This window comes from Vulpes vulpes, chromosome 16, assembly GCF_048418805.1.
Source record: "Vulpes vulpes isolate BD-2025 chromosome 16, VulVul3, whole genome shotgun sequence".
Lineage (NCBI taxonomy): Eukaryota > Metazoa > Chordata > Mammalia > Carnivora > Canidae > Vulpes > Vulpes vulpes.
Genome location: NC_132795.1, coordinates 63,565,332 through 63,579,490, shown reverse-complemented (window position 1 = coordinate 63,579,490; position 14,159 = coordinate 63,565,332). Strand labels below are relative to the sequence as shown.

Sequence of the window (14,159 nt, the reverse complement as noted above, 5' to 3'; positions counted from 1 at the left end):
GTTTAGTGTTTAGGGGCATCTGGGTGGCACAGTCAGTTAAGTGTCTGATTCTTGATTTCAGTTCAGGTCGTGATTTCAGGATCATGAGATCAAGCCCCGGGTTTGGCTCCACTGTCAATGCAGTCTGCTTGAGATTCTCTCTCTTTCTCTCTGCCCCTCCCACTCATGCTCTCTCTCTCTAATAAAAAAAATGTTTAGTGTTTAAAATATATAAAATTAAAAAATAAAATGTTTAATATTTGAGGACTGATGAAATATCATGATAGGTAGAAAGAAGACAGGATTCTGAATTTTAATCTTTCCATTTGCTGGTTCTGTTACTTGGATAACTTCACATAACTTCTGTGGTCCTTAGACTTCACACCGTTAGAATAGGGTTAAAGGCACCCATTCTCCTTACTTCACAGTGAACTAGTTGTTGCTAAGATCAAATAAGGTAATAAATGAAAACATTTTGTGATGAGTAAAGTGCTATATAAGAACTGATGCCTATTTTCTGAAGTTTGCATTACACAGACATACAGATAAATCATTAGGTAATTTTGCTGTCTTCCCTTCAGAAGCCTAGAATGAGACTAGTATGTGATCTTAGTAATCTTTGCTGTTTTCTTTTTTGTTAACAGATGATTTGGACATCTTCTCATCTGGAGATAAAGTGGGTTCATCTTTGAGGTGTCACTCTGATGAAAGAAAACATTGCACAACACCGCTTTATAGTTCATTCAAACTCTTAAATGTGAATTGGTAAAGTACCCCTCAATCCTTAGTATTGCTATCCCTTTGGTATCTAAAAAATGGAGAAATTAAAGGGTGGATTCTTTACATCTTTGCTTTTTTTCTGAGAGGACGTGCAAGCATTCAGGACCCTGCTGAATGGTTGAAGAGACTGATTTATTAATTTTTACTGAGAATCTCTGTGATAAAAGCATTATGGTTAGTGGTATAATGCAAAGTTATACAGTATGAAAGATGAAAAATTATTTTTATGATTATTCATCCAGGACCCAAATGAAGACCCTGCCCCCTCCCCCTATTTTTGGTTAAAGGAGCCAGGATAAAAATGAATGCAGGTTTATTAGTGATATTTAACTGTATCCATTGTGTGTCTACTAGTGTGGTAAGTTATATTTTAGGTAGTTGAAAGAGATTGAGGAAATCAGTCTAGGGAAATGATAACTACAAATATGCAGAATACTGGGTTGTGAGTGGGTGAAAACAGTACAAAAACAGTGACAGCTAAGGTGAAATAAAATTGTGAGTTAGATACTATTAAATGTCAGAAATAAGTGGCAGAAGGAAGTGCTATGGATATCAAGAAGTAGTGAACGTTTTGAAATAATGGTAAACCATAAAGATGTATATATACAGTAAATATTGAGATAATTGTGGGGAGAAGAAAAGATAACAGTGCCTAAAATATATGGATATTATTAATGTAATTGATATTTGGGAGCTTGAATTTTTTTACATAATTTTCTCATTCTCTGCTTAAATGATTTAAGCCATGTAAAACACTTAGAACAATGCTTAGTATATTGAAAAGCATTCAGATGTGCTATTATTGTTATTTACTGTTTCATTTGGCATTCACCAAGTAGCTTTGTTGATCTGGATTTAAGATTTGGACAAGAGGTAGATTGAATATAGAGTAAGGAAAGTAAACATTGTTTTCAGATAATTATGAATTTCTGGAAATTAGTTTCTTATATTAACTGATACCATTTTTTGTTTTCATAAATGATCTGGGTATATTTCAAGTTATAATTTGAAGCTTTTGAACTATGAAAGTTTTTATAACATTGGACAGCTTTTTCACAATCTCTCATTATGATCTAGTCTGGAATTATAGTGCTGTCTAGCATAGTAGCCATAGGGCACAGGTGGCTATTGAGTACTTAAAATAGAAGTACAAAATGTACACTGGATTTTAAAGATGGATAAAAGAATACAAAATACGTTAATAATTTTTTGTATTAATTATATATTAAAATAATCTTTTGGATATAGTGGGTTAAGTATAATACATGTTAAAATTTTGTGTCTTTATGTTTTGTTTTGTTTTGTTTTTTAAGATTTTATTTTTATTTATTCACGAGAGACACAGAGAGAGAGAGAGAGAGAGAGAGAGAGAGAGGGAGGCAGAGACACAGGCAGAGGGAGAAGCAGGTTCCATGCAGGGAGCCTGATGTGGGACTTGATCCCAGGAGTCCGGGATCATGCCCTGGGTTGAAGGCAGGCGCTAAACTGCTGAGCCACCCAGGCTTTCCTGTTTTGATGTTTTTAATATGGCTACTAGAGAATTTTAAATTGCCTTATGTGACTTGAATTATATTCCTTTGAACAGCACTGCTCTAGAAATTTAAACTTTGAGACCATCTTTTTGGAGAGAACACCTGAGATGTTTTTTTTAAAATTTTATTTATTTATTCATGAGAGACACACAGAGAGAGGCAGAGACACAGGCAGAGGGAGAAGCAGGCTCCATGCAGGGAGCCCGACATGGGACTCAATCCCGGGTCTCCAGGATCGTGCCCTGGGCTGAAGGCAACACTAAACCTCTGAGCCACCCAGGCTGCCCCAATACCTGAGGTTCTAGTTCTGCTTTTAACTAGTTTAATTTCTTTCTGTTAAATGTTAATTCTTTTAGCTAAAATTATAGCTAACAGTACCTGTGATATTTACCTTACAGAAGTATAAGGAATGAAAAGAGTTTGACGGTTATAGAGCATTCTACAGCTCTATATGTCATTTTATTTTATTATTTTTTTAAAGATTTATTTATTTATTTATGATAGACACAGAGAGAGAGAGAGAGGCAGAGACACAGGCAGAATGGAGAAGCAGGCTCCATGCCGGGAGCCCGATGCGGGACTCGATCCTGGGACTCCAGGATCGTGCCCTGGGCCAAAGGCAGGCGCCAAACCGCTGAGCCACCCAGGGGTCCCCTCTATATGTCATTTTAGATTAAGCCCATTGGAATATGTAGAAAGATACCTGTAGTGAATTTTCAAGATCAGTGACTGTTACTTTTCACATTTTTATGTTTTCCTTTTTTAAAACAATAAAAATAAAAATATTTTATTTATTTATTCATGAAAAACACACAGAGAGAGAGGCAGAGATACAGGCAGAGGGAGAAGCAGGCTCCATTCAGGGAGCCTGATGTGGGACTTGATCCCGGTCTCCAGGATCAGGCCCTGGACTGAAGGCAACGCTAAGCCACTGGGCCACCCGGGCTGCCCTGTTTTCCATTTTTAAAAATGTTTACTTATTACATTTTTTCAATTGTTATGCTGTTATTAATAAAACAGTTTTATTTTTTTTAAATGGTACAGTAAACTTCCAGAATGCTGTAATAAGTTTATTTTTTTTAAAGCCTAGATGATGAACTGGATTCTTTTCAAGATTTGAAGCAACAAGAAACAAAAGAAGAGTTAATTGAGAATGATCTTAGAATTAGTACCTCTAAGTTAACCAAGCAGTCTTTTAAAGATATAGAAAAAGGTAAGAGATATTCATTGTAGAACAATTACTTCAAAGTAGCTTTGTCAGGGCATCTGGCTGGCTCAGTTGGTAGAGCATGCAACTCTTGATCTCAAGGGTGTAAGTTTGAGCCCCACATTGGGTGTAGAGATTACTTAAAAATCAAATCTTAAAGAAAAAAAAGGCTTTGTCAAATAGAGCACATAAAGCTTATCCTTTAGTAATAACTCTGGTCCTCAGGTGTCTGTATATTTCTGTGTTCTGCATTTTTGTAAGCCATGAGATAGTAACTGATTATTAATGAAAGGAGAACAGAAAAGTAAGCATCATTATTTTCCAGTAGTATCCCACTGCTCTCAAATTATCAAGTAGTAAGTTAGCAATCAAGTGAATACTTTTTATAATTTTTTCATATTTCTTCATACTTTTTTATAATTTCTTCATATTTTTTCATTTAAGTATTGGTTAGGAACTCACTAAATACTGTGGTGGATTTGAGTAATCTTTGAATATTTTAAGACAGTACTCCAGATTACTTAAGGTATGACTTCTTCAGGTACTTTTTTAGTAACTCTCTGCATGTGGCTGCATGTTGAGATTTCAAGGAAGGAGGCAACCAGAAATGGCTTCCTCTTGGCTATAAGACTTTGAGAACAGTATTGCTCCTTTGATAGCCTTTGTGCATCTCTTCTGGGCATACATTGTCTACACAGAACATATACTCATTTGTCCCTTTCCACTCTCTTTCATCCTTTTCCCATTCATCTCAGTATTTGAGGAAAATGAAAAGTAATTGTGCCTGGACTTATATTTCTTGCTGTTTTACAGCTTTTCCCCTGAAAATATAGGATAAAGAAAAAAAAGTTGAATGTATTTAGAAGTTGACATAATTAAGTAATATTTAAACTACAGTTTGTGAGATGGGAACCTAGAGAAGCAAGCAAAGCAGTGAAAGTGCCTTTCACTTTAGGGGGACCTGGGTAGTTCAGTTGGTTGGGTGTCTGACTCTTGATTTCCACTAGGGTTGTGATTTCAGGGTCCTCTGATCAAGCCCAGTGTAAGGCTCTGTACTCTGCTGGAGTCAGCTTGGGATTCTTTCTTTCTCTCTCCCTCTGCCCCTCCTCCCCTCCTGTGAATACATGTGCTAAATAAGTAAATAAATAAGTAAATAGATGAAATCTTTTAAAAAATGAAACTTTTACTCTAAGGGCATTTGCTGAACTAAGTGAAGTGGAAATTTTTTCTTTTTCTATTTAAATATTTTTTAAATTTATAGAATGGGCCTGCTTGCATCCACAAGTGAGGAGCAGGGGGGTGAGGGACAGAGGGTGAGGGAGAAAGAATCCCAAGGTGACTCTGCACAGAATGCAGAGCCCCACTTGGGGCTCGATCTCACTCTCTGAGATCATGATCTGAGTTGAAATCAAGAGTTGGTACTTAACCGATTGAGCCACCCAGGCACCCTAAAACTTTTTTCTTTGTTAAAAATTCATGTTATTCTTTATTTTGGCTCCCTAGAGTCTGTCCAAGATGCGGAGTACAATAGGAGACCCCTTTCTTAAAGCTAGGGTTCCCAGGAAGGCTAATGCAAGTTAAAACTAACAGAAAATAAATTCTGGCAGTGTAGTGTTGGCAAAGAAGTGAAGCAAGAGGAATTTGTTCGTCCATTGCTGTTGGGAGAGTAAATTAATATAACTACTTTGGCAAGCATTTTGTCATCACTAGCACAGTTGAACCTGCACATGTTCCCTGTGATCCAGCAATGTTGCTGTTAGTCATTTACCCTGGAGAAACTCTTGAACATGTGTACCAGCAGCCACATGCAAGACTGTAGGGCACCGGTGGCGACAAAGAGCTCAAATAGCCACCTGTAGTAAAACGTTGGCATATAAAAATACAAAATAGGATAAAAGTAGCTTTGTCAAGGGATCTGGCTGGCTCAGTTGGTAGAGCATGCAACTCTTGATCTCAGGGTTATAAGTTTGTATAGGTGTATTTCTTAGATTTCAGACTGTTCAGTGTTTGTGTTTATTTCCATCCCATCCTTGCTTAAGAGATAAAATCTGGTAAAGTATACTTTTTTTTTTTAAGTTTATTTTTTTAGTAATCTCTAGCCCCAACCCTAACCCTAACCCTGATTCTGTCATTAATAGAAGAACATATTTAAAGGTTATAGAAATTACATGATTACATCATTATATAAACTACAGACATTATATAGTGTTTAAAACCAGGCAAAACGGGATGCCTGGGTGGTTCAGCGGTTGAACACCTGCCCAGGGCGTAATCCTGGAGTCCCAGGATCGAGTCCTACATCGGGCTCCCTGCAATGGAGCCTGCTTCTCTCTCTGCCTATGTCTCTGCCTCTCTCTCTCTCTGTGTCTCTCATGAATAAATAAATAAAATCTTAAAAAACAAAACAGGCAAAACAAGGTCTTAAAAAATTTTTAAATTTTTACCCAGATAGTAAAAACTTAAAAATAAAGCAATGATTAATGCTATATTTTGGTTAGAGATTAATTTGGTTTTAGGGAAGAGAAAGGAATGTGATCAGGGGTTTCTGAAGTAACTTTACATTTCTTGGCCTAGATGGTTCATACATAAGTGTTTTCATGCACCTTAAAATCTATTTTGAAATAATTTCAGACATACAGAAAGAGCATAGAGAATTTCTGTAAGGCCTTCAGACAGGTTTTTCTAAATTTTAACATTTTACCATGTTTGCTATATAATTCTTTCTGCATATAATATTGGAGACTTAAATTTTTTTTTTTAATTTGAATTCAATTTAGTTAACATCTAGTGTTTTTTTTAAGTTTCAGAGGTAGAATTTAGTGGTTCATCAGTTGCAGGTAACAATGCTCATTACATCAAGTGCCCTCCTTTTTTTTTTTTTTTGTATTTTCTTCTTTTTCCTTTATTTCTCTATTTTGCATAGTTGTCAGTGTGGGTAAGTGTTAAGATGGCTCCAGTAGCCATACTCTGAGAAGGTTTACCTTGTAATAGCTATCCCTGAGGGAAACAGTATCATCAAAGTGCCCTCCTTAATGCCCACCAGAAATGTCTGTTATCCCATGCCCCACTCACCTCCTCTCTAACAACCCATAGTTTGGTTCCTATAGTTAAGAGCCTCTTATGATTTGCTTCCCTCTCTGTTTTTATCTTATTTTTCCTTCCCTTCCCATATGTTCATCTGTTTTGTTTCTTAAATTCCACCTATGAGTGAAATCATGTGGTATTTGTCTTTCTCTGACTTATTTCGCTGAGCATAATACCCTCCAGCTCCATCCACGTCATTGCAAATGGCAAGATTTCGTTCTTTTTGATGACTGAGTGATATTCTGTGTGTATATATATATTCCACATCATCTTTATCCATTCATCATGGTCATTTGGGCTCTTTTCATATTTTGACTATTGTGGACATTGCTCCTATAAACAGATGTGTGTGTCCTTTCGAATCACTATTTTTGGTGGCGCCTGGCTGGCTCAGTCCATTAAGTGTCTGCCTTTGGCTCCCAGAGTCCTGGGATCAAGTCCTGCATCTGGCTCCCTGCTTAATAGGGAGCCTGCTTCTCCCTCTACCTCTGTTTGCCTCTTCCCCTGCTTGTGCTCCCTCTCTCTGTCAAATGAATAAATAGAGAGAGAGAGAGAGAGAGAGAGAGAGAGAGAGAGATAGATAGATAAAATCTTATTAAAAAAAAAAAGAATCACTATTTTTGTATGCTTTGGATAACTACCTAGTAGTGTAATTGCTGGGTTGTAGGGTAGGTCTATTTCTGTTTTTAACTTTTTGAGGAACCTCCATACTGTTTCTAATACTCGAAACTTTTTAACAGTCCTAAAATTCATATTTAAAGTAACTCATCCTGAAGAGTAGTCTGTCTGAGAATACTTAAAACTGTAAATTGATAAGCTTTATAATTTTTTTCTTTTTAGCAGTTCCCCAGCCAACCAATTTGGCTTCAAATTTAAGAAATTGGGCTGAATGTTGTAGTGATGAAAGTGACTCCCCTCTCAGACGTGTCAGCTATCCAACATCTAAAGCACCAAACAAGCAGAGGATACTTCCACATCAGATTAATCAGATATATGATGAATTATTTCAAATACATCAGAAACTGCAGGTAAGAACTAAAAACTGAATTGAAAATTCAGAAATATTTATGTTCTGTGCACCAAACATGTATAAAATTTGAATATGGAGTATTTAATTTTAATTATTTAAATAAGTATGTCAAGACAAAGGTAGAAGAGGACAAATTTATTACAAGGAACAAACATTTAATATAGTTATTGAAGGGAAAAATTTATCCCTAAGGGAAAAAATAAATGATATTTTTATGTATAGGTATATTTCTTAGATTTCACACTGTTCTGTGTTTTGTGTTTATTTCTTTATTTCCATCCCATCCTTGCTTAAGAAATAAAATCTGCTGGTAAAGTATACTTTTTTTTTTTAAGATTTTATTTATTCATGAGAGACACAGAGACATAGGCAGAGGGAGAAAAGCAGGCTCTCTGTGGAGAGCCTGATACAGGACTTGATCCTGGGACTCCAGGATGACACCCTGATGCCCAGGTGTCCCAGTATACTTTTTTTTTTTTATGTTTACTCTTTTAGTAATCTCTCTACCCAGCATGGGGCTTGAACTCACAACCCTGAGACCAAGAGTCCCATGCTCCTCTAACTGAGCCAGCCGGGTGCCCCTAAAGTATGCTTTTTTGAAGTAGTGTTCCTGATTCATTGTTTTAAATACCTATTTGTAAGAAGTTCTCTTGTCCGTTCTCACCAAAATTCTATTTGGAACATTGGTCTTTGTCTTCTTTGAGATTTTTTGTTTCCAAATGATGTAATTCTTGTATTAAGTATCCACTCGGTAGGGGTACAGAAGGGAACAAAAGTATGTATAAAATACACAGTTGCTGACTGAAGTTGTTATAGTTGGAATTCTGTATTTGTATACAATGAAATAGTTAAACATTAAAAAAAAAAACCCAATACCTTAAAAAAAAAACCCTAATATCTCATTTTGTCTGAATAATTCAGATTATATTATAGGGAGAACGATTAAGATTTTAGTTTGGAATTGGTTTAGGTTTGAGAGTTTAAGGGAGACCTAAGGTAAGTAGTTAAATGAACCAGCTCAGTATTTAAAACATAGGTCTTGGGTGGGTATCTAAATTGGGAGTCATTTACATATAGATATTAAAAACTGTCACCAGTAGTTGAGATCTAGAGAGAGGGCAGAGTGTGAAGAGATGTGGGTATTCTGATGGTGGGTATTAGGATGAGGGCAGTAGGGATAGAGGGAAGTAGATGGATTCTAAACATTTTTAAGAGATGGAATCAGTAGATCTTGAAGATTGATTTGATGTGGGAGGTCTGCAGTAGGTTTCAGTCAAGGATGAAATGCAGCTTTATTAATTTGGCTATTGGATAAATGATACTGCTTTTTTTTTTTGCTGAGATAGGAAACAAAACTGGAGGGAGAGGATTCTTTTTTTTTTTTTTAATTTGTAACTTTAATTTTTGTATAGGAAATAATTCCTTTATTATGAATATTATCTTTTCATTTGCAGTATTCTTCTAGGTAACACAGTGTTTTTGTTTTTAAAAGTTTATAAAATGAGATGCCTGGGTTGAGCATCTGCCTTTGGCTCAGGTCTTGATCTCAGGATCCTGGGATCGAGTCGAGTCCTACATCAGGCTCCCTGCATGGAGCCTGCTTCACCCTCTGCCTATGTCTCTGCCTCTCTCTCTGTGTCTCTCACGAATAAGCAAATGAAATCTTCAAAAAAAAAAAAAAATAAAAGTTTATAAAATATTTATGACATATAGAAAAACATAGGGAATATTATAACATCAACTATATACTCATTGCCCATATTACATAATGCTAAAATTTTATTAATAATTCTGTTTGATACTTGAAAGAAAATAAAATGTTTCAATTACAGTTGAAACAGCTTTCCTCCATCCCATACCCTCTTCCTTTTCCCAAGGATTAAGCACTCCCTTGAAATTGGTGTAGATCCATTATATCCTTTTTTAACCCTTTTATATATTCTTTTTTTTTTTTAAGTTTTTATTTTTTTTTTTTATTTTTATTTACTTATGATAGTCACAGAGAGAGAGAGAGAGAGAGAGGCAGAGACACAGGCAGAGGGAGAAGCAGGCTCCATGCACCGGGAGCCCGATGTGGGATTCGATCCCGGGTCTCCAGGATCGCGCCCTGGGCCAAAGGCAGGCGCCAAACCGCTGCGCCACCCAGGGATCCCCCTTTTATATATTCTTATATACGTATTGCTTTGAATGTTTTAAAATGTTACATAGGTAGTGATGTATTGTGGATTTCTTTTTGTAGCATCCTTCATTTGTTGCTAAATTTTTTAGTTGTATGTGTTTGGAAAATGTAGTTCTAGTTCATTCATCATACCTGCCATGTAGCATTCTAGCCTCTAAATAAACAGCTTTTTTTTTTTTTTTTTTTTTTTTTTTTTTGAGAGAGAGAGTACATGAACAAGTGGGGGTGGGAGAGGAAAGGGAGAGAGCCCAACATGGGGTTTGATCCTGGGACCCTGGGATCATGACCTAAGCTGAAGGCAGATACTTAACTAGATTGAGCTACTCAGGTACCCCTATTTGTTTATGTCTATATAAATACACAAGATGGAGTTTATATTTTATGATTAGCTCTATTTAAGTGTCCTTAGCCTGTAAGAAGTAATAGTTGTAGGGTGCTACCAAATTGTTCTCCAAAGTAACTGTGCTTATTAGTTTACATTCCCATCAGCAACATTCTGGAGTTATCTTCTCCCATAATATGACAGATACCTCACTGATGTTGTAGTTTGCATTTTTTACCTTTGAGTGTTAAATCCATTAAGAAGATTCTGAGTTGAGTAATGATAAGACTATATATATATATATATATATACATATTTTTAAAGATTTTATTTATTCATGAGAGACAGAGAGAGAGAGAGAGAGAGAGAGAGAGAGAGGCAGAGACACAGGCAGAGGGAGAAGCAGGCTCCATGCAGGGAGCCCACTGTAGGACTCGATCCCTGGACTCCAGGATCACGCCCTTGGCCGAAGGCAGGCACTAAACTGCTGAGCCACCCAGGGATCCTGATAAGACCATATTTTTAAGCGAACCAAGATAGTAATCTGCAGGTGCATACCCAGGACTTTGAGTAAAAAGACCAGTTTCTTTTATATCAAATCTAAATGTTGAAAGTAAATGAGATGACAACCCTGTGTCCAGGAATTAAGTTTCGATTCTCTAGAATTCTACAGTTTTTTGTTAAACAATATAAGCACGATAGTAGAACTTTCTGGTTTTCATCATATGCTGAGATAAAAGAATTCCAGCAAATTTTTTATTAACAGTTGACCAATGATGGGGAATCTGTTAGTGATTGTATTAGAATTCATTTCTTTCAAGGCTATATATGTCTGCCTCAGGAACTGCTGGACCTGAGACAGGTGAAGGCAAGTGTCTTGTTGGGTTTCCAGAGTAGTGGCCTGGTCCCATACAGAAAGCTTCCACATCCAGAAATGATAGAAAAAAAGATAATATATTTTTTTAAGTTTTTATTTTAATTTCAATTAGTTAACATAGTGTTAAATTAGTTTCAGTTGTGCAATGTAGTGATTCAAAACTTCCATACATCTTGAGCTATCTTCAAATAGGGAAAATGTGATGTATGTTCACAGTGGCCTGCTGAGCACTGAAGGAAACAATGAACTCACATCAAATAATTCCAGACCTAGAAAGTCCAAGATCAAGGCTCTAGCAGATTCATTGTCTATTCAGAGCCCACTTTCTGATTCATAGACAGCTATCTTTTTGCTGTGTTCTCACATGTTAAAAGGGCCTCTTTAAAATTTCTTTATAAAGTGTACAATTCAGTTATTTTTAGAATATTCAAAGAGTTATGCTACCATCACCGTAGCCAATTTTAGAATATTTTCATTATCCAAGTAAGAAACCCCCTACTCATTAGATAGCTCTCCTCATTAAGCACCCACACTTCCCTGACACCCCCCGCCCCATTTCCTGTCAACCCTAGGCAACTATTAGTCTGTTTTCTGGCTATAGAGGTATTCGAAGTAAAGAATAGAGAAGATTTGAAATAGGCAAATAGGCACTGTGATGAGTGGGAGAGAGAGAGCCAACCATGAAAATATAAAACGATTTCTGGACTACATTGAGAATGCAGTAAAGGTTCCCTGAATTTAAAATATAGTACAACTTTTTCTGATGTGTGTTTTCTCCATTGGTATCTAGCAGCGCGGCATTGAGGTTAGTGCTGTAATGCGGGGCTAAGATTTTTCAGCCTAAGTGATGGACAAGAAGAAGAGGGGGATAGAGTATAGGGAAAGAAAAGATGGTACAGTTGAAGTGGAGCATGGAATAGAAGCTGGATAGGGGATTATTCTCTATAGTATTGATGCATTTTAGACCTCAAATTCTCTAGAGTCTTCATGGTGGAATCTCACTATGGTGTCACATCATTTTGCAACAAGATAGAATTTCTGTGTAAGCTTACTTGCTGTGGTAGTCTAGCTGTTGCTATAATACAGATTTTACTTGTACCCATGTAATCCTAAATACCATTTGATTAAGCTACAGCCTTAGTAAATAAAACCTAATTTGTAGAATTTGTGAATGAACTTTCTAAAAACATTTGAATCTGACATTTTAATGCAGTGTGAAACTGCAGCACAACAGGAGTTTGCTGAAGAACTTCAGAAGCGGGAACGTTTTTTAGTTGAAAGAGAGCAGCTGCTTTTCAGACATGAAACTGCTTTGAGTAAAATTAAAGGTGTTGAAGAAGAGGTTCTTACAAGATTTCAGATTATAAAGGAGGTAACTATATAGCATTTGATTTCAGAGTAATATTATAATTTGTTTTTCTTAATTTAGATTCACTTATTATTAGCATTTTGCGACATTTGCTCTATTTCTTCTTTGTCCTTCCTTACCCCACCAATTTTTTTCCTGACCATTTGAAACTAACTTGCAAAAATCATGACTCAGCACCCCTAAAACTTCCTTAGTATTATCAATACTTAATCTGAGGACTGTGTATCTCCTTAGCATAAAGATATTTGTCACATCATTATCATATTAAGAAATTAATGCTAATTGAATAATTTAACTTGATATATAGTCTGCATTCACTTTCCCAATTAGGTGTTGAAATCTTTTTTTTTTTTTTTTAAGAATTTATTTATTTATTTATTTATTTATTTTATTTATGAAAGTGGGGGGGGCAGAGGAAGAGGCAGAGAATCTTTTTTTTTTTTTTTTTTTTAAGATTTTATTTATTTAAGGCAGAGAATCTTAAGTAGACTCCCCACTGAGCATGGAGCCCGATGTGGGGCTCAATCCCACAACCCTGAGATCATAATCTAAACTGAAACTGAGAGTTAGATGCTTAACTGACTGAGCCACCCAGGTACCCCATTGTCTTGAAATCTTTTATTGCATGTTTTATTATTGTTTAAAAATTTTTTTAAGAGATTTTATTTATTTATCCATGAGAGACACAGAGAAAAAGAGGCAGAGACACAGGCAAAGTTGGAGAAATAGGCTCCCCACAAGGAGCCCGATGTGGGACTCGATCCCGGATGCTGGGATCACATCCTAAGCTGAAGGCAGACGTTCAACTGCTGAGCCACTCAGACGTCCCAGCATGTCTTATTATTATTTTCTGATTAAAGAACTAGACAGAATTTCACGCATTGTACTTGATTTTTATATGTTTTTGGTTTCTGTAAATCTAGAGCAGTCGACCATTTTCTTTTTTGTGAGACTTTCTTTGAAGATTCCAGGCTAGTAGTCTTACCCACCCCTAGCACTCTGTGCCCCCTGCCAATAACTGTTGACCTATTTTCTGACTCTGTACTTTTGCCTTTCCCAGAATGTCATGTAAATAAAATTATGATTTTTCTTTATCTGTGGTTTTTAGGAGACATTTAATTATGAGATAGCTCCACATACTTTTCTTTGAGTTTATCCTGTTTGGGGTTAACTGAACATCTTTGACTTTTTAAATTAATGTCTTTCACCAAATTTGGGATGTTTTCAACTGATATTTCTTATTTTTTAATTTTCCAACTTCTTTCTTCTCCTCCTGTAATTCCAGTGACTTACCTATTAGGTCTTTTGCTGTTATACCACAGTCTCTCTGCTTCTTTTTTCTCATTTGTTTCTTCTGTGTTCTTCAGATTTGACAATATCTATTACCTACCATTATGTTCATTGTTTTTTATTTCCATGTCGCTACTGAAATCATCTAGTGAATTTTATTTCTAATATTTTAAAGTTCTAAGATTGCTAATTATGGTCTTTTAATTAAGTTTAATTGTCCTTATGAGAATTTTTATCTTTCCATTTATATTTGTTCATATTTACCTCAGGGAACATATCTAAAAATTCAGTGTTTGGATCATGTAAGGATTGGCATTTTTCTTGAGATTTAGTCACATTTTTCTGGCTCTTTGTATGCTCAGTGACTTTTTGTCCCTATTGTATTTGGGACCTTTTGGATATTGTACAGATTCTGGATCTGGTTATAATACTCTGGAGACTATTTTTTAAGCAATCAGCCCAATTGAGGTGTTTGTTTACTTACAAATTGAAGTATAATTGACATACTTT

At 35.9% G+C, this 14,159-nt stretch overlaps 1 protein-coding gene across 7 annotated transcripts in view; it reads left to right on the top strand.

The window, feature by feature from the left end:
- The window catches only part of CCDC138 (coiled-coil domain containing 138), a 99,048-nt gene that overhangs the window by 3,494 nt on the left and 81,395 nt on the right, over positions 1–14,159 (top strand). For 4 of the 7 annotated variants that reach the window (XM_072742876.1, XM_026010901.2, XM_072742878.1 and 1 more), the window contains exons 3-6: positions 624–744; positions 3,377–3,504; positions 7,423–7,610; positions 12,204–12,362. In XM_072742876.1, the coding sequence (XP_072598977.1) occupies positions 624–744; positions 3,377–3,504; positions 7,423–7,610; positions 12,204–12,362 (596 nt within the window). The remainder of the gene's footprint in view (positions 1–623; positions 745–3,376; positions 3,505–7,422; positions 7,611–12,203; positions 12,363–14,159) is intronic. The other 3 variants (XM_026010902.2, XM_072742877.1, XM_026010903.2) reach the window with 3 other exon arrangements.